The 21,682-nt window shown below is 43.9% G+C and overlaps 1 protein-coding gene across 1 annotated transcript in view; it reads left to right on the plus strand.

The window, feature by feature from the left end:
- The first annotated feature begins 5,126 nt into the window (after nt 1-5,126).
- ATP6V0A2 (ATPase H+ transporting V0 subunit a2) overlaps nt 5,127-21,682 on the plus strand; it is a 44,368-nt gene continuing 27,812 nt past the window's right edge. The window contains exons 1-7 of the mRNA XM_066603358.1: nt 5,127-5,316; nt 7,298-7,376; nt 8,970-9,067; nt 15,059-15,196; nt 18,375-18,472; nt 20,591-20,717; nt 21,370-21,452. Of these exons, the coding sequence (XP_066459455.1) occupies nt 5,200-5,316; nt 7,298-7,376; nt 8,970-9,067; nt 15,059-15,196; nt 18,375-18,472; nt 20,591-20,717; nt 21,370-21,452 (740 nt within the window). The 5' untranslated portion in view covers nt 5,127-5,199. The remainder of the gene's footprint in view (nt 5,317-7,297; nt 7,377-8,969; nt 9,068-15,058; nt 15,197-18,374; nt 18,473-20,590; nt 20,718-21,369; nt 21,453-21,682) is intronic.

Below are 21,682 nucleotides of genomic sequence, written 5' to 3' on the forward strand. Positions count from 1 at the left end.
CCAAATAAAAGTGTAATTGTAACTTTTTTTTTTTATAATGTAAAGGGCTGCATACCTCCAACAATTCCTCCAAGTGTGTCTGGCAGGCACTTCAAAGTTTCTGTCCTCCGCACAGCCCCAGGCATAATGCTTACAGATCAATTTATGGTCTTATTAAGATTGTAAATGGCTCTCTTTTTGTCAGAACGGGGGATCTTGCATTCTGAGCCCGGCGCTATGAGGAATGTTGGGATGCCACAAACAAAGTGCCTGCCCTGCCCCCCCATTGGATGAATTATCAGATTTACACAGTGGTATGGAGCTATTTTTTTTTACTAATTAGTAAAACTTTTGGTTTAGGGGAGGAGTTACTGGGTTTTAAAATAAAAATTATAGGGTTAAGTGATATGCTCCCTTTCAAGATCATTCAGCTACCCCATGTCTCAAAAACCATAATTTTTTCATTGCTTTGGTTTTTACGGCACATAAAATTGGCACAATATTTATATTTTAAATACCGGATTGCATTCTTGTACTTGAAGATATTACAACTTTATTTTTTTATGTAAATTGTCTCTTATCAAAATATTTTAAATGCTTTATGAAACTGTGTGTTTTGGCTCTTTTTTTAAAGGTATATTTTCATTTTTTTCTTTTAGTGCTTCTTATAGAGCTGTGCTTTAATGATGTGTATCTATATTTAAAATGGCATAACTTACTTTATTACCTTTGGGAAACTACATTAGTAACATGAAACTAGACGGAAGAACTGATGGAATTTCCTGTGAGTGCAAAGAACTCCATTTTTAAAAAATTAAGGCACCTCAGATCATTCTAAAAGTTGCCAAAGGACAGCAAAGATCTGTCCGTTAATAAAATCTTCACTCCGAGGGTACATTTATCCTGGTGATTTTCATGAACAGTTTGTGTGCGTTGCGAGATGCACTGAAATCGCATTTGAAAAGAACCTATTATTTTAAATGGGTTAATTTACAGGGGCGATTTATACATATTTTTAATCTGTTCTCTCCCAGAGATCCCGCAGGATCGAAAAATGGTAGCATGTCCTATTTTTGGATGATATTGCCCATTATTTTCTTTGAAACTGAAAAAAAATTGCATTGAACTTGCATGCCATATCATGCGATTTCTCTGTTTCAATAGTAAAAAAAAAAAAATAAAAATCTACGATTTTTCCCACATGAAAATTGCATGTGCAGCAATGCGATGCACATTGCTGATTTCACATATCCCACACAGCTCTGATAGGTTTCTTAGGATGCTTCCAATTACCGTATATACTCGAGTATTAGCTGACCCGAGTATAAGCCGAGACAATAAGTTTCACCACAAAAAACTGGGAAAACTTATTGACTCAAGTATAAGCCGAGCTATACTCCAGTATATACTAGGTTAAAAAAAAACTCCATACTCCCCTCCCAGTAGGCGTCTGTGCGACAAGCTGTTTGAATTCTCCCTGCTGTCATCCCCCGCTGTCCTCTCTGCTTGGCTCTGTCAGTACTGCGTATGCTGGTATTTTTTAACATGGAGGAATAAAGAATTTAAAGTTTAATTGCATCTCCTGCTGCCTGGATATTCATTATATGCTCTGGTGTAAGCAAGCGCTGTGCTTGGATTGAGTGCCAGCCAATCACAGCTGGCGCTTGATGCAATCACAGCGCTTACTTACACAGCACTGACGGCAGGGGATTTGAAAGCCGAGCAGGGAGATGACAGAAGGGAGAATTCTAAAGCAGCTTCATTGGCTGTGAATGATTGAGTACCGGCTGTGATTGGCTGACGCTTGATCCAATCACAACTCCTACTTACACAGCACTGACGCCGGGGGATGACAGAGCCGAGCAAAGAGGACAGCGGGGGATGACAGCAGAGAGAATTTAAGCAGCCTACCGCTGGAGACACAGACACCGTCTGGGAGGTGAGTATGGAGGGGGTTATTAAGCCTTCCCTGACTCGAGTATAAGCCAAGGGGGGCTTTTTCAGCACAAAAAAAGTGTGCTGAAAAACTAGGCTTATACTCGAGTATATACAGTAAATAGTATTACTTTTTTTGCATAAAAGAACATCTATTTATATAAAATACAAGCTGCTACATTAACTGTAATGTTTCCTATAAGGCCAAAAAGGCACACCTTAGGATGCAAGGGGTCCCAATTAACCTATATTCCAAATCTATCAAAAATGGAGAGCACCGAAGTCAAACAAGAACAGAAGAGTGTCGTCGGCATAGAATGCTATATCCTACTCATAAATCTGCAACTTAAACCCAATTACGGACATGGATGTACTGATCTGCATTGCAAGTGGTTCAATTGCAATAGCAAACAGGGCTGGAGTCATGGGGCAACCCTGGCGTGTGCCCCTAGTGAGAGACAATTGTGTACCTGTATGTATTGGTCGAGACCCGAGCTACAGGAGAACGATACAGAACTTGCACTCACCTAATGGAAATCAACCCAAACCTAAAATGGGTCATCACCGCCCATAAATACCTCCACTCCACTGAGTCAAAGGCTTTAGCTTGGTCAATAAATACAGCAATACACTTACCCAAGTTAGAATGTTTAAGTGTAAGAGTACTAAATAGTTGCCTTATATTCATATCTGTACTCTTGCTCTTCATAAATCAGTGTGAATAATCTGATTAAGCACTCTATTTATGCAGATTGGCAGTACTTTAGCCAGGATTTTGATTATGGAAGAGAAAGATAGGGCGGTAAGAGCCTCAGTTACCTGTATCTTTCCTAGTTTTGATCCCCAAACCTATTAGAGCCTCCTGCATAGTAATTAGTGGGACTTCCACCTGTAAAATATAATTTTAAGTAGTATCTGGGACCATACACTCAATATTTCTCTTAGGCTCTCTAATGAGTGGTATATCAATGCCTGTGGACTTTGTACTTTGGAAAGATTGAATATTCTCTACACTACCTTCCTGCCTCAAACTCCCATCTAAAGAAGCCACACTACTTTGGGATAATGTTGGGAAAGGAATAGCGTTCAAAGAAGCATCCAAGCTTTCCTCGGGAAAAGGAAATATATAGAGTTGCTTAATTCCTTAAGAAGTGACTCAAGATATTCACAGGGTTGTCTCTATTCCTTCTGGCAGTCCTATCAATCTGATATTGCATTGGCGAGTGCAGTCGTCCAAGTCATCAAGTTTGTTGTTGTGCCGAAGACGTAGACTCAAGAGCCTGTACCTGAGCTGTAAGTGGTGCAGCCACATCCTCCAAATCAGAAACCCGTGTTTCCACTGTAGTAGTGCATTTTCTTAAGTTTTTCACACCCGCTCATAGAAAGCTAAAATTGGGATGTAAAGCATTTATCTTTGCTGTTACGTGGACCGACACTCTGTTATTACTTTGATAACATCCATAATGGTCAGGCCAGTCGGTAGCTGTGATAGCAGTTCCAGAAGAAGACTCCCTGAGACTCTAGAGACACTAGGCTGAGGATCCAGACTGTGCAACTTGCTGCACCTTATTAGTGAGCATGATCTGCTTGGTGGGGGCCAAGCAAACTGGGAAAAAGCATAATCTGGAGCAGGAGCAATGCCAAGCCAGAGCTAATGTCGTGTCGCAGAGAAAGAGTTCAGTTTTCACCACATCATAAAACGCATATAGATATCAGACCCTCATGAGTAACCCATAGCGGCCACCTGGCGGCAGCAGCAGTCCTCCATCTGCGTGCAATACTGGGAGCAATTCCCTATAGCAGAGTTATGACAGAGAGAACGCTATTTCAGGAGAGGCGGGATGGGGGTGGGGCTAATTATCGGAACTTAGCCCCACCCCGTCCCACCTCCTTTCATTGCAAATAGTGCAGAGGGGCAGAGAGGAGGCAGAGAGGGGGGTGGGAGCTGCAGATGAAGACGACGTATATCGGCTCGGCGTGAAAACCGAGCCGATATACGTTGGTGTGAATGCAGCCTGAGGGCTCCTTTCCACTGGCGAGATAATCGTGCGTTTCCAGTGCGATGCGAGAGTGCGAGCTCTCGCGGGAAAGTCCCACACATGTTGTTATATAACAACCTTTCCATTAGCGATGTTTAAGGGCAAGCTGCGATGCGAGGATTAAAAATCGCAGCAGGGGAATTGTTTCAGTGTTTTGTGTTTTTCCCTCGCACATACAGTGTAATGGCAAGACAGATTATCGCATCACAACGCGTGCGATTTTGCAGCGATGCGATTTTAACATTGCTATTTTCTTGCAGCGATTATTGCCATCGCCAGTGGAAAGGAGCCCTAAGGGGGAGGCTTCCCAATGATGGACTACGGGGGTGCACCTCCACCCTTGGAGTCCCATGGAATTTATTTTAATTGATACCATAGGCATTTTAGTTTTATTTGTATATATAAATAATGTATTTGGAAAAACGTAGTTTTAGAAGAAGTGGCTAACGGCTTCCGGCTAACGAGGACCCCGCGCCCCTCCTCTGCGGCTTCCGGCCAACGAGGACCCCGCGCCCCTCCTCTGGGGCTTCCGGCTAACGAGGACCCCGCGCCCCTCCTCTGCGGCTTCCGGCTAACGAGGACCCCGCGCCCCTCCTCTGCGGCTTCCGGCCAACGAGGACCCCGCGCCCCTCCTCTGGGGCTTCCGGCTAACGAGGACCCCGCGCCCCTCCTCTGCGGCTTCCGGCCAACGAGGACCCCGCGCCCCTCCTCTGCGGCTTCCGGCCAACGAGGACCCCGCGCCCCTCCTCTGGGGCTTCCGGCCAACGAGGACCCCGCGCCCCTCCTCTGCGGCTTCCGGCTAACGAGGACCCCGCGCCCCTCCTCTGGGGCTTCCGGCTAACGAGGACCCCGCGCCCCTCCTCTGCGGCTTCCGGCTAACGAGGACCCCGCGCCCCTCCTCTGCGCCTTCCGGCTGGCGAGGACCCCGCGCCCCTCCTGTGCGGCTTCCAGTTAATGAGGACCCTGCGCCCCTCCTCTGCGGCTCTTCGGTAACAAGGGCCCCGCGCCCCTCCTCTGCGGCTCTCCGGTAACAAAGACCACAGTGCCCATCCTCTGCGGCTTTCTCTACAAATGACAGTAAGCTTCATAACGGCTCCTTCCTCCCTCGCGTCATACCAACTGCCCGCTGTCCCGCGGTCACGTGGTCTCTACGTCACCTGACTCATCCCGGAAGCTGTGTGGAGAGTGCAGCTGCAGGAAGCGACGTGGAGACCCTTAGAGCGGCGGCAGACTGCGGCGGGGCACCATGGGCTCTCTGTTCCGCAGTGAGGCGATGTGCCTGGCGCAGCTCTTCCTGCAGTCTGGCTCTGCCTATGACTGTGTCAGCGAGCTGGGGGAGATGGGGCTGGCGGAGTTCAGGGATGTAAGTACCGGGTGGGGTTACCTTGCACCAGCTGACGCCCCCCAGCGCTGGTGTCACCTGGAGCTCCAGGTCCCGTTACTTTACAGTGCTGGAGGGGGCGTCGGTGGGGGTGGTGCTGGGCACACGTGGGTACCTGTTGTGTATCCCTCCCCCGGGTCACTCAGCCTTCTTGCTTTGTGATCTGATTGTTCTTCTCATAGACGTCACTTAAAGTTTGACGTTAAAGTTTGTACCAGAATCACAAGTTATTCTCTATCTGCAGCACAGGGGATAACTTGCTGATCGGTTGTTCTAGAGAACAGGGGTCCTGCGCCCCTCTGCAGTGAGGAGACTGAATGCAGTGCTGGTCACACAGGCATGCTGGCACTTCATTCACTTTCCATAGGAGATAGCTGAGTGGCAAGGGGCCCGAGTAGTCCCGCTGGCACCAATGAATTGAAGGGAGCACGAACCACGCATGCTGCTCTGTACTCCATTAGTTCTGAAATTACTGTGGGGGAAGAAGTGACCCTACAGTCACAGTCAGGTGTCAGAGGACTGCTGTTCTCCAGATAGGTGGGGGTCTTAGAGGTGATTCCCCCATTATCAGCAAGCTATACCCATCTGGTGCATTGGGGATAACTTGTAATTCCGGCACAACTCTTATGAAGAATTTTTTTAAGCAGCAGCGTCCTGATACTTCTCCAAGTTCTTACCGTAGTTCTGTCCTCCAGGGCGGTGGAGTCAGTAAGCCGAACCTCTGACTCCTCTGCTTCCTCGCTCCGGCTCCTTCATAAATGGCTCATATATAAGAATTAGTAATGGCTCTATGTTAACATCAGGCTTAAAGGGGTATTCTGGGACATTTTTAACTTTTGCTATTGATGACTGGCAGGTGATAAATAGGGGGGCTCAATGCTCGGATTCCTGGCGTTCAGCGGATTACCAGCGCCATTGTTGCTATGATCGGCACAGAAAGCGCTGACCGTAATGCAGCTGCCTGGATGGTACTGCAGCACACTTCCCATTGAATTCAACAGGAGCTGTGCCTTCAATATCAGTCCGGGATGCTGCGCTATGGTCAGTGCTTTCTGCTTCCTCTGTGACCATGGCTACAGTGGCACTGGAATCAGCAGATTGGGAAGGATCCGATGTGCATACCCTGCCGATCAACTACTGATGACCTGTCAGTCATCAATAGCAAAAGTTAAAAATGTCCCGGAATACCCCTTTAATATATTAAAGTGACCTTTTGGTTGCAGAACAAAATTTTGTACCGTAAGCAGAGGGTGGGGGAGAGCTGTTCCCTGCTGATGTCCCTCTGATCCACCAGGTCCCATGTTCAGTCGTCCGAGATGGCTGATAAAATCTTCAGGAATGCCAGCCCTTTTTATCCCCACAGTGCATTGGTAGGATTAGCCTGGGTTCCCATACAGCAGAATCCCGGCAGAAATCTCGCGGTTTGGCCACAGCGAAAAACCACAAGACTTCCGCCGGGAGAAGCGCTGCTTCAAAACCCGCGGCACTTAGCCACAGGTTTTGAAGTGGCACGGCCGCTCGCTCTTCCACTGCGGCCGGCGCTCCCATAGAAGAGAGCTCGGCCACAGCGGAGGAAGAAAAAGAATAAGCATGCTGCGGCCGGCTAATTCGCGCCGCAGTGTCGGCTTTGCTGCGGCGGATTTGCTGTCCCGTGTGGACGAGATTCCTGAGAAATCTCGTCCATATGGCTGGCTAATCCCGGGATTAGCGGCCGCAGGCGGATTTGCTGCGGCGAAATTCTGGACGGAATTTCCACGGCAAATCCGCCCCGTGTGAACCCAGCCTTAGACTACTAGCACACTATGCCTGGCCTTATTGGTCACATGGTCAGCGCTGCTCAATCAGAGAACAGTACAGAGTTTGCACTTGGTTAGAGAATCGTAGCAGTCATGTTGGACATCCCAATCTATAATCCTAAATGTATTTGTTTAATTAGTACTAAGTGTCCATTAATTTATTGCAGCTCAACCCTCAAGTCAGCGCGTTCCAGAGGAAATTTGTTGGGGAAGTCAAGAAATGTGAAGAGCTTGAAAGGATTCTAGGTATGTAGATGCAATACTCTGATTGCAGTTGTGCAAATATTTGTCCTGCTGCCTGCACCCCTTCCCAATGTAGATGTGGGTTCTGTGCAGGGGTACTAGGCACTTCACTCCCACTTCTACATGTTAAATACATACGTATGGAACATTTATTAAAGTATGTTTAAATATTGTATCAGCACAACAATTCTATTAGAAGTTACAAGTGATCCTCACGTTTCAGTAGTTTATCTTTAACACACAGCCGTATTTCTTGGGCCATTGTAACTTGAAACCACATTCAATATACAACATCACAGACAATCTGGATTTGCAAGTACAAGTGATCAACAGGAAGATCCAAGCAACCAGCGAGGGCATTTAGATGACCTTTTGGGGATTTGGAACATTTATTTATTTTCTATAGAGGTATGGTCTCAAATTTGGAAAATGTTCAACTTGCATTGTGGGTCTACATCCAGAGAATGAAACAATATGCCATCACTTCTAATAGTGAGAGAATTCATTTAACCTCTTGCCTGCTTCTGAATGACGTTGTAGCACTAGACTGTTAAAGGAGATGTACTATAAACAACAATTATCACAGAATAGGTGATAGAAGTCACCGCTGAGACCCCCCACCAGTCACAAGAAATGGGGGTCCCATGTCCCCCTCACCTCTTTACTGTGGTTGCACTGCACCCCCTCCACCATGGGGAGGAGGAGATGGAATGAAGGTTCAGTAGCACATGGGCAGTGCCATTCCATTCATTTTCATTGGGACTCCCAAAGATATCAGAGTACAAGTACTCAGCTCATTTTCATCAGCCCCATTGAAATGGCACAGCACACCTCACTATGGGTGGGTGCAGCGATTCCCCCAGTGATGAGAAAAGGGGGACATGGACCACAAGACCCAATTCTCTAGTCTCCGATCAGACTTTTACCACTTGTTCTGTGGATATCCTACTTAAAGTGCATTTAGAGTGCAATGCAATCAGACCGATATTGCACTTTGAAAATTGTGATTTTTGTGCAATCTCAACTCGTTGTGGTTTTCAGATCTGTTTAAAAAAAAAAGTCTATTAAAATTGCTCATTATTTCCTACGAGAACATTTGCATGAATCCTGCATCAATATACGAGCACAGTGTTTTTCTTTAGCTTCTTAAGATAAAAATGGGCAATTTTTAAAATGAATTGCCCCAAAATAGCACGTGCTACAATTTTTTTCACATTCATGCAAGAGAAAAATTGCACACGTAAATACACTCATTAAAGACAATTTACCCATGTCATTTTTGTGCATCTTGTAAAACATAGAAAGCGTGCAGGAAAATTGCCTGTGTAAATGCACCCTTGTACTTCTCCTTCCTGCTGAAATCTCTTCTGGCTTCTTTAAAAAAAAAAAAAACTGCTAGAAAAAACATGCATTTGTGCTTGTGTGTGACCTCCGTAAAATAGTTTTCATTGTAGCTCCAATGGTTAATTGTATTACTTCACATCAATATATCTTAACTACAAATTGGCTGTTTAGGCTCTAAAGAACGTACTGAAGATGGACTTTATTCTGCATGCAGATAATAGTATACTAATATATATTTTATTTGGTTGCCAGGATATGTAGTCCAGGAAATAAAAAAGGCTGGCATTCCTGTTCCAGAAGCAAGTATGCTGCCAGCAGCCCCCCTCCCGAAACATGTGCTGGAAATACAGGTAATCTAGATCTACTGTTTTATTTAACCCCTTAACGCCACAGGGCATAAGTGTATGTTCTGGCTGCAGGGTACTTAACGCAACAGGACGTACACCTACACCCTGTGGATAGCATGAGAACAGAAGAGATCCATCCGGTAGCGGGAGCAGACTGTTTTTGATAGCCGGGAGAGCAGGGAGGAACGGAGGGGAGATCTCTCTCTCCCCCCGCTCCCCCCTGATCCCCGCCGCAACTCACCTGTCACCGACGCCGGCCCCCGAATCTTTAGAGACGAGCGGGAAGATACTCGGCTAAGGCACTACGCGCTCGAGTAATGTGCCTTAACGAGTATACTCGCTCATCTCTAGTTATGAGAAGCTTCATGCATGATAATGTATTTGAGCTGACTCTAATACCCTGCAGATTTATTCAAAGGAATGTAATCGCTTTTACGGAAAAAATGTTACATCACAAAATAGGAGTATACAAGGAGAGTTATTGTGCTTATACAGGATTGGTTAATACAATAATGTGGTAATTCGCATGTTAGTAAAGTATCAAAAGTGAAAGAATCTTATCTGTCATAAAGCAGCTTATCCAATCAGAATACAATGCTGCTCTGTGAGAATCATGTGTGGGAGGCAGATACAAGAGTCTAACACATTCTGATGTACATGAACACATTTAACTGCCAGCTATTTCCTATAAAGGTGGATATAACTGTGTGTGTGTGTGTGTGTGTGTGTGTATAAAATATATACATACATACACACGTTTGCCTAGGCTGATTTAAGAAGCACATTTATTAATACTACAACAGCTATTACAAGCGATAAGGCATTGCAGAACTGATCATAGCTGTTATGGTACAAGTCCCCTCCCGAGATATAAAAAGTGTGTGTGTGTATAAAACGAAAAGCTATTTGTGCTTTTTTCCCCCCCTATTTGTGTGTGTGTGTATATATGTATATGTGTGTATGGTATGTGAAATCCCACATATTTGGTGTTGTCCTATTCGTAATGACTTGCACAGTAAATTAAACACACTTTTTATCCTACACGGCAAAAAGCATTAAAAAAACTGAGGCAAAATGTTTATTTTTTTCATTTTACCTCCCAAAAAACGCAATTAAAGTGACCAAAAAAGCTGTATGTACCCATAAAACCTACAGCTCGTCACGCAAAACACAAGCCCTCACAGAGCTCCATCCATGAAAAAATAAAAGTTATACAAAAAATGTATTGTTATGAATAACGCTGTAAAAAAAAAATCCCAGTCACCACCATCCAACAAAAACTAGACGACTACTTCCAGCACAATGGCCCAGAAGACACAGAAGTAGATATAAGATGGCTGGCACACAAACCAGTAATACGAGGGACCCTTATCTCCATAGCATCACAAAGGAAAAGGGGGAAAAAACAGAGCCTAGGTTACATTAGAACATAAGATCCGCAAACTTGAGATAGCATACACACAACGCTCTTCACAGTACTTAAGAAAAGCCATCCAGGACACAAGAATAGAATTAAATACATTACTAACCCATAAAACAGAAAAAGCTTTAGCCTGGACACAAGCCACCTACTACCAACTCGCAAACAAGCCTGACAAATTACTAGCAAGAAAACTCAGAGAAAAACAAACCACCAATGTAATCCACAAAATCCAAACAAAGCACGGACAACTAACCTCTAACCCCGACAATATATACAAAGCATTTCAACAGTACTATCAAAAACTATATAACAACCAAAAAAGTATCTCAGAAGCACAAATAACCGAATTCCTAAGCCAGCTCAAATTGCCCCGACTATCTGATTCTGGACTACAAAATCTTAATACCGCTATCACTGAGGAAGACGTAGATTGGGCGATTAAACGTCTCAAACGAGGGAAAGCCCCAGGCCCAGACGGCTTCACATCTCTATACTACAAGAAATGTACTCACACCCTAAAACCACACTTGGTTAACCTATTTAATCCCATACTTCAGAAAGGACACATACACTCAGACTTTCTACAAGCACTCATCACAACAATCCCTAAGCCAGGGAAGGACCAAACCCTCCCACCCAACTATAGACCAATCTCACTTCTTAATATAGATCTAAAATTATTTACTTCCATAATAGCAAACAGCATAAATAACTTACTCCCTGCACTTATACACCGAGATCAAGTAGGCTTCATACCAGGCAGGCAAGCCCCTGACAATGTAAGAAAAATCCTTAACCTTATAAATCACGCAAGCATAAATAAAACCCCCATGTCACTACTAGCATTAGATATAGAGAAGGCCCTCAATTCCCTATCCTGGACCTATCTCCGGTCAACCCTACAGAAAATGAGGTTCTCCGGACCTTTCTTGAATGTTCTATCAGCTCTCTACTCCAAACCTATAGCATATCTAAAAATCCCCTCAACCTACCCCAATCCAGATACTTAGAGGAACGAGGCAAGGCTGTCCTCTCTCACCAGCTCTATTCGCCCTAGCGATAGAACCACTAGCAATAGCCATATGAGATAATATCAACATCACAGGAATCCAAACCGGTAATACTAACAGCAAACTAAGCTTTTTCGCGGACTATTTACTTCTCACTATAACTAACCCACTGACCTCTCTCCCTAATCTAATGTCGACACTAAATAAATTTAGCATCATCTCAGGCCTTAAAATAAATCAATCAAAATCCGAAATCCTCTACTGCAATACCCCACAGAACACACAAACTAATTGAGATAAACTTCCAATTTAAAACTCAAAAACACTATATATCCTACCTAGGGACCAAAATTACCAACTCACCAGAATCACTGTACAAATGGAACTATGAACCACTATTTAGACAGTTGACCCTGGAATTAGCTAGATGGGAAACTCCATACCTTTCCTGGATCGGGCGCATACATAGCATCAAAATGACCCTACTCCCAAAATTACTATATTTGTTCAGATCTCTCCCCATCCCAGTCCCAATTTCAGAGCTACGAGCATTCCCCAAAAATGTTTTCACATTTATCTGGTCAAATAAACGTCCCAGAATTCCCAAGTCCCTAATGTGCTTACACAAGAAATATGGGGGTCTCTCAGTACCCTGCATCATAAAATATTATAAAGCTGCCAGACTAGCTCAGATACCCCGGGTATTTGCAGGCTCACAACCCCCGCTATGGACCACTATAGAAGAGTCTAATCTCACACCCCTCACCTGGTCAACATTACTGTGGACAAAGGCACCCTTACCAACCAACTTAAAAACTAACTCCCCATACTCCTTCTATTCCATCTTACTATGGAGACAAACAAGATTTAAGCTTAATCCAAGTCACAACCTATCGCCATTGACTCCCTTACTCCACAATCCTGACTTCCCACCTGGGATAGTAGAGACCCAATTTATGTGGTGGAAAGCAAACAATCTGACATCCCTATACGATTTCTTGATCCACGGTACATTGATGTCGATGGCTACCTTCAACAACCGTCATAACCCACCACCCCAATAATGGTGGAGAAAACTACAAGTCTTCCACTTCTGGTCCTCAAAACTGCCCCCATCAATAAAAATAGAACTGAATCGCATGGAAGCCATGTGCAAATTCTGCCCAACACATCCAGGCACACTCTCCCACTTCTATGCCATGTTAAATGGAGCACTGACGGACTGTAAACTACTGTACATGCTACGATGGGAGACTGACTTTAACACCACTCAATCGCTAAGTCGCTGGCACCACTGCTGCGAAACCCTTAGCAAAAATAGTTGGCAAGTCTCAACTGAGATTTCTTAGGGTACTACATAGAGCGTACCTAGTACCAGAAAGACTGAACGTCATCTTCCCAGAAGTCTCCAGTATGTGCTTTAGAGGATGTGGAGATACGGGCTCCCACCCACATATATGGTGGACATGTCCAGTAGCTCAGACCTTCTGGAAAAGGATTTCTCACCTTATAGCCATGGTAACAGGGACAAGAATTAGATTAGACCCATTTATCTTCCTACTAGGAAATAAACCCACTGGGATTCGCAATCCAACCTTTAAACTACTTCAGCATATCACCATGGCGGCTCGCATCCTAATAGCACAACACTGGCGAAAGCTTTCACTGCCATTTGAAGCTTGTATAACTCGCATAAATAGAATTTTCGTGAGCGAAAAGCTTACCGCCATTCGCCAAGACAAAACAACTCAATTCGAAAAGGTATGGAATCCCTGGATAGAGCACATTAATATCCCTAACTTATATTACTATTTGAGAACATAAGTGGAAGACTGAATGACGGAGCCTAAATCCACCTAAAACATAATTTAAGAGAGCGAGGGGAGCGGGAAGAAAAAAGGGGAAAGGGAAAGGAAAAGTAGAGGAAAGGGAATAAATAAATAAAAAAATTTTATTTGACTGAAATTCTGTGAGATATATAATTACCTAATACTACATTATTACAAGAAGTATATATTTTTACATCTTTGTTTTGTTATGTTATGTTACAGGTGACTCTGTACAATTTCGTAAAGTTTAAACTATATCCACCTGCGAGGGGCTAATGCAGCAGAGTGTTGCCATCCTTAACTTTTAATTCAATAAAAACCGTTGAAAACATTTAAAAAAAATCCCTGCGATCGTAGAAAATTAATAAATGTTTTACAATATAGTCTATGTACCCAAAAAATTGCTCCAATAAAAACTACAGTTCGCCACGCAAAAACAAGCCCTCATATGGCCGCGTCGATGGAAAAATAAGGTTATGGCTTTTAAAAAGTGGAGATGAAAATCCCCCAAATATCATTGTGACCTTATGCCCAAAATAGGCCGTGTCCTTAAGGGGTTAAACAGGATAAAAGTCGGCTAAACGAGTGCTGATGTCACCACTAGGTTGTTAGCGCTCATGCTCATTATGCTGATGTTTAGACAGGTGGATCCTTGCTGGCTTCTTCATGTGAAGCGAGGAGTGTTTACGCTCAGTGAGAAGTCAGTTGTCCAATAATTATTTTCATGCTGGTTAAAAGTGAGCGATCAGCGAACTTCTAACAAGTAGTGAACAATGGCTGTGCATTGAGACACGACGATTATCGCAGACATTTGTTTGTTTTGAACAAATTTTTCACAAAAGTTGTCCCGTGTAAATGGCCCCTAAGCATCTTCTCAGTGCCACTTGTAATGGGAAACTAATCACCTGGTTTCTATCTACTTTTGTATACATATATTATAACTGCCCCTTACGCATTTTCTTCCATTACACCTGTTACTTGTAAGGCAATAATCGACATAATACGTGCATTGTTAACCAACTGGGGATTTTCACATTTTATGTACATTAGGGGACATATTTGCTAACACTGGCAATTCATGTGTTTGTCTTGGTGAAGAACTTACCAGAGTAAACGCCCATTTAGACACAACGATTATCGTTTAAAAGCCATCTTTTGAGCGATAATCGTGGGGTGTAAATGTGCCTGTCTTTCAGTTTTCTCACAAACGAGAAATTTCAGTCCTGCTTGAAACCATCGTTCAGCAGAACAGCTGATGAGCAGGACTGCACACTGTGTTCTGCCCAGGGAGAGCCGATTACAGCTGATAACATTGTATCAGCTGTTGTCAGCTGTCTGCCACACTGGCAGAACAAAAGGAATGTAATCAAGGAACAGCGGGAGGTCTGTTACTTAACTACAGCTCCTGGCAGCTTACAAGCTACTACTTGGTACTAATAGGCAGTAGTACCAAGTAGTAGTTTATGCAAAATAATCGCTTAAAAGCCATCTTTTGAGTGATCATCTTTGCAGTGTAAATGCACTTTTTAGATGCGACAAACTTATTGAGAAGCGCAGATCTGTTAACAAGGTTATTGCATCTTGGGCTGTCCCGTGTGGCAAAAAATCAAATCTGTGCCATTTTTTTTATAAAGGTGGCGAGGTGCACAAGTACAACCTGCACAAACGTGCAACTTTTTTTTACAACAGAATTCTGGCACAATTCTCCTATAAATTGTCCTCTGTTTTCTAGGAACAATTACAGAAGCTTGAGTCTGAGCTGAAGGAGGTGAATAAGAACAAGGAGAAGTTGCAAAAAAACTTACTAGAGTTGACTGAGTATATGCACATGCTGAGGGTGACAAGGAACTTCGTGCAAAGATCATCTCGCGTAAGAAAAAAAATGTGTTTTTTTTTTCTGACATTTTGCCTGCCTTAAAAAAATAAATAAATAAAAGCTGTCGCGGATGTTGGCTGTGAGGCAGTAGGGTAATCTGAAATATACCACAAATAGTGCATTCTTTCATGCGGTTTTATCATTTTTTTTATTTTATTTTTTTTGCGGAGGAAGGGGGGTCCATGGCATTTTTTTCATATACAGCATGCTTTTAGGTATGGCATTTATTCCAGGTATTTTCCATAGGCTTTTCTATAGGGAGGCAGAGAAGCTTTTCCAAAAACCCACCTGAAATTCATGATAGCTTTCTGTTATTTTCTATATAGAAGGTGGAAACGCAAGACTTAAAGGGGTTGTCCGGCCATAAACATTAGATCTCATTACTTCTGTTTGCCCAATACCATGCACTTTGTAATATACATTGTGCATTGTAAATTAGGCAAACAGAAGTTATTCACTTACCTTTTGGACTGCCCCCCCTGTGTTGCTCCTCGGTTGCCATGGGTTCCGACAAGTCTCTTGTCCTCTTCTTGTCGGGACGACGGAGACACGCTTCTCCAGCACAGCTCTGCGCATGTGCAGAAGAACTTCAGCCGCTGGGAAGCTCAGTTCTGCCTGCAGGGGAGGTGTGGCTGCTGGCTCTTCATCTCCAAGGTAAGAATGAGTGGAGGGGCGGGCTCTCGCGGGGGGAGGGGGGGTGGAGAGATGGATGGATGTGTGCAGGGGGGGGTGTGCAGTGATGTGTTTGTGTGTGTGTTCGTGGTGTCTGGAGACCCGGCTGTCAGAAGTCCCGGGGGGAGAGGGAGAGATGGATGGATGTGTGCAAGGGAGGGGGGGGGGGGGGGGGGGGGGGGTGCAGTGATGTGTGTGTGTGTGTGTGTGTGTGTGTGTGTGTGTGTGTGTGTGCGCGTGTGTGCAGGGACCCGGCTGACAGAAGTCGGGGGGGGGGGGGGGTGGTCGCTGTGGGAGGGGCACTATGAGGGCATGTGTGTGTGTGTGTGGGGAAATGTTTTGTTTTACTTTACTTTAGCAGGGTGGGGGGGCAGTAGGCAGCCTTGCAGTGTGGGGCTGCAGGAGAGTTCTCTCTCGGCTCTCCCCTGCCCCTCTCCATTCACTATACACTGTGCTGCTGTTTACACTCATGGTAGGATTTTATCGTGAACCATGAGAGTATAACAGTCTCCCCTGGCCACAACCCCTCTGATTATAGTATGCAGCAGGGGGAGGGGGCCTGGGCGGGGAGAGACTGTAGATCAGTTCAATAGAGGTGGGCGTGTCGTGGGCGGGGCTAGGACGTGAGCTGAGGGAAATCCTGCCTTTTCATGTCTCTTACTACCATCGAGAGCGCGCACACAAAAGAGGGAGAGCGCAGAGCATTGTGGGAAGGCAGCACAGAGGCGCCATCTTTGAAAGCTGCAGTGAACATCAGATTCTAAGGTAATAAACTGACATTGCAGCTGATCTGCCGGCCGGTTTGAGCCCCTGTATGCTGTGTGTTACTATCCTTACTGAAAGGAAAGCAGCAGCATTATAAAAATTTTTACCCTGTGTGGCCGGACAACCCCTTTAACCCCTTTGTGACCTACTTTGTGCTTAAAAGACCAAGAAATTTTCATTGTGGCATTGTAAGAGCCATGACTTGTTGACATAGCCATATAAGGGTTTTGGGTTTTTTTTAGGACAAGTTTTATTTTTAATGGCACCACATGGGCTACATGTAATAAAAGTTAAACACGTAATTTTAGAGGGCAGATGCAAAACATACCCATAAATTCTGACATTATTCTCAGGTTTTGTTTTTATGGCGTTCTCCATTTGGTAAAAACAACATAACTTTCTTATGTGGATGAGCACGATTAGTGCAATACGTTTATATGGATTTTTTTTCTTCTTTTCACTACTTTTGCACAACCAAAACGTGTCTTTAAAAACAATTGTATTTGTATCACCGCATTCTAAGACCCATAACCTTTTTGTTTTTCGGGCAGAGATGCTGGCTGAGGAGCTCCCCTGTCCATGAGGAGAGATTGCCGCAGCACACTACAGGCGACAAAGCCACTTCAAAACATGCGCCGAATGGAGCGACTTTTGAAGCTGCATTTCTGTCGCGGAAATCTTGCTGTATTTTCGTGCGGTCCCGCTGCGATTATTCCGTGGGATTTACGTCCAGTGGCAGCCTAGCCTAAAGTCACAGGCTGGACGCAGGTCTGGTTGTAGAGTAATTACGCTCCAGACGGATTTATTTCCCCATTCAGGGTGATACAGATTGCACAGGGAATGCAGGAAACGCGTTTCAGAGGTCTTATAACACAGTTGCCTCGTTTTTGAAGCATAGGTGTTTACAGTATGAAGGTCTATTTAAAGTGCGAAAGGCCATAAGTGCGAGCGTATGTTTGTGCCAGCATTCAGACGAAGTGTAAGCATACCTTTTTTTTTTTTAATTCAGGTTTTGTCGATGGCCCAGTTGTCAGACCTTTTACTACTTATGGCACATTCTGCTAGTGTAAGGCCTCATGTCCATGGGCGGGTCGAATTCCGTGTGGGGAAGCCTGCAGCGGAATTCCAACTTGCCTGCCGCAGAGGACCCTGCGGACCTGTGAGTGAAGTTGGCAGCGTCCGCACGGACCTCTCCACTTCCGGGTTATCTGTACCACGGCTGGTCCACACGGCGCGCTGCCAGACATCCGCAGTGCGTATTTTATTTTTTAAAATATCCTGTTTTCCCGTGGGATCTGCGGCCTGTCCTTGAAGCCAATGGAAGCCGACTGTGCGAGAGGCGCACAAAAATGGAGCATGCTGTGATTTGTTTTCCGGACCCAAAGGTCCGCAAAACAAATCTGCATGCTTTAATCCATTTGCAGATGCCAATGTTTCTCTATGGGCGGCTTGATTTGCGGATCCCACATGTGGGTGCCCTACTGATCACCATGGGACCCTCACCATCTGCTTACACTACTGATAACAGCTGATTGGAAATTGCGCATTTAATGGGCATTACACATTTCTACTTTATGTACGAACTTGCGTATTTTTTCTTATCTCCGCATCCAGTTATATATGATCTGTGGTTTTAATTTTGTACTGGGCTTAAACCAGTGAGTAAGGATCTCATTGTGTTCACATAAAGAAAAAAATCACACCTATAATGAAGCTATATGTACCTCCCTTTTAGTATGAAACCTCTCATATCGGGTATGAAGAATTTCCTGCATTAGAGAAGGAAACCTTGATGGACTACACTTGTATGCAGAGGCTCGGAGCAAAACTGGGGTAAGTTCAGATAGATTTTCAACAATCGAATATCACTTTGATTGTGTTTCAAATTACTGCTCACGGTCTGCATGTGCTTTAACGTGTAATCCTAAGTGGTCTGTTCTGTCAGTAAAAAGTAAAGTTTTTGTAAGCCAACACCACCACTCTTTATATAATACAATAATGTTAAAGGGGTTTTCCGTCAAAATACTATTGATGACCTATCCTCAGGATAGGTCATCGTTAGTTGATCGGCTGAGGTCCGTGCGCTCAGGACCACTACGATCAGCTGAGCGGGCACAAGCTGTCAGCGCTGCAGTAACACAGAGGTCGGAGCGAAAGCCTCCGTATCGACCTCTCTATAGTGGCCGGCGTCTGTAACTGCAGGCACGGCTCCTGCAGTTACAAGCGCTGGCCACTACATGGGAGGTCGGTGCTTGTAGTCGCCGATCAACTATTGATGACCCATACCGATGATAGGTCATCAATAGTATTTCTACGGAAAACCCCTTTAGCGTGATTGCAATAGTCGAAACATTTGTTTAAAACCTGCACCCCCTGAAAAAAAAAAAAACAGCTGACGCATTTCAAACTTGAGTTAGTTCTTAATCATAGCATGCTACACCATAAAAAAACACCTCATTTTTATAGGTATAATTACCGAGTACATTGTTAACTCATTCTCCTCCAGAAAGAACTAATAAAAGATTATATAATACCCATCATATTTGTATATATACATAGTTATCTCCTGTAATTTAACTCTTTAGGATATCATGTACGTAATGTAAACAATCACCCCACCTTTCGGGATTACTTTACTTTTACTTTTTCCCATGCAATAACTGCTAAATAATTCAAGTTGCTTTGGTGGCAAACTACAAAGTGCAACAAGGCACCTGATAGAAGCGCAGGATCATGAAATCTAATATCAAAAGTGTGCTCTCCAATACACTTCCGCAAGCTGCTGTAGTGCACCCCGCGTATTGGAGGCTACACTTACTACAATGAATCAGAACATTCGAATAATCCGAACTTATAAAGGGTTTTACTATTGTACACCTTGTGACTATGTACGGACTGAAATATCTTGGTCTTGCATTCATATTAACATAATCAGGTGTGGTACTGCACGATGTTCATGAAGTGTAGCCTCCACTATGCGGGGCGCGCTACAGCAGCTTGCGCAAGCGTGTTGGAGAGCACACTTTTTGACAATTTGAAACTCGGGATCACGCAATCTATTGAGTACATCGTTGCACTTGATCACCAAGGCGACTTGAACTATTTGGCAATTATTGCATTGGAGAATGTAAAGTGTCCCAAAAGGGGTGGGCAGAAGCCGGTACTGCGGTGTGGATTCAACGGCTACAGCATGTCCATTTTTTTTTCATTCTGCTGCAGCTGCGCTCTCCTCTATGGAAAAGCGTGCGTCCAGGCCGCTTCAAAACCCGCGGCACTTGGCAGTGGGTTTTGAAGCAGCGCCTTTCCCAGCGGAAATCTCGCATTTTTTCGCTGCGAGCAAACCACGAGATTTCCGCCGGGAATCCAGCGTGGGAGAACCCAGCTTTAGTGTGTTGTGAGTGAGACCACCTTAAAAACTGCAGACCTCAGTGCTTTATTAATATTTCTTTTTAAAAATAGATACAGGGCCCAGTATATAGCTAAATAAATTGTTTTTGAGGTGCATAATGGGTGCCCATCGATGTAAAGCAGACCTATTGGTTCTTCTGAATGTCCATTTTATTAATTTCTTTCCACATGAAATAATTCTGCTGTATTTTTTTTTTTTAAAGTGCCGTTCCCTCGGTTATTCTACCTGGAAATCTGTGTGCCTATTGACCAACTGGGTGTTACCATTCTCGATATCCTTCGCATATGACCCTTCATACTCTGACCCTGTTCAATCACTGTTGGTAGTGTCAGACTTTATGGGGACACTTTGTGCTTTGCCACTCCCAGTTGTCAGTTTATTCATTGAGCACCTGCCTTTCTTTTGCAAATTGTGCTTTCATATTTTTTTTACTAGTATGTGTTGTGCCTTTTTTCTCTTAAATATTTAAAAAAAGAACAGATTTAGATCTTCACATGCTTAGTTTTACCCTATAAACAATTTTATTTATTTTCTGTATGCAGCTTTATATCTGGTTTGGTTCAGTATGCAAAGCTGGAGTCATTTGAGAAAATGCTCTGGAGGGCTTGTAAAGGCCACACCCTCCTGACCTACCAGGAGCTAGATGAGTTTCTGAAAGATCCGGACACGGTGAGTTGCTGTTTCGCTATCGGTGTCACACAGGCATGACCACATTTACGCCGTGTATTTGTACACTGGGTGTTGTGTGTTTTACTGTACTTTTTTGCATGCGCAAAATAAAAGAAAAAAATGCAAGAATGCTTCTATTAATTGACATGGCTAATTAAGTTAGTTCAATGGGCTATTTTCATGTGCAAATGCGCAGGAAAATAGAGCTTGCTGTGTATTTGTTTGCGCAAACGAAAAGCGCACGCAAAATACGGTTACGTGAACAAACCCATTGAAATCAGTGGGTTTTATTCATTGTGTATTACACGTGTAAATTGCTGCAGAAATGCGCTTGTATGACACAGGCGTTATTGAGGTCGCAGTGTTCTAGAGACATTACACGTTGCGGAGATGTTGTCAGAAAAAAAAGTACATCTCTAATGGCCACAATGTTTATTTACGAGGGTTCAAGGCTGCACAATGTTTATATATATATATATATATATATATATATATATATATATATATATATATATATTATGGATTATGGATTGTAAATGACTTATTTTGTAATTGGGAACAAGTTCATCAGATCCCAGAACATCTTTTTAATAGGTGCTTAATATGCTGTATATTTCCACTAACTCCTCAATTATCTTTCTTTAATTTACAGGACGAACCAACTAGGTGCTTTGCATTTTTAGTTTCTTATTGGGGAGACCAAATAGGACAAAAAGTAAAAAAAATATGTGAATGGTGAGTAGAATTTCTATACAGAACTGCCTGGTCTGGTTTTACACAAAATGTGTCCCTGGGCAAAATTAGAAGTGGAATCCCAAATGCTGTAATAAGTTACTCAGTCAATGCAGAGGACTAAAGCACTGATCATACATGTAGTACATGGTATCAATTGGTCGTCATGTAAATTACAATATGTGGGATCAAGCTTAAGGCGCCCTGTCCACGGCAGTGATTTTGCCGGCAGT

This window comes from Eleutherodactylus coqui, chromosome 5 (genome assembly GCF_035609145.1).
Source record: "Eleutherodactylus coqui strain aEleCoq1 chromosome 5, aEleCoq1.hap1, whole genome shotgun sequence".
In the NCBI taxonomy this organism is placed as follows: Eukaryota; Metazoa; Chordata; class Amphibia; order Anura; family Eleutherodactylidae; genus Eleutherodactylus; species Eleutherodactylus coqui.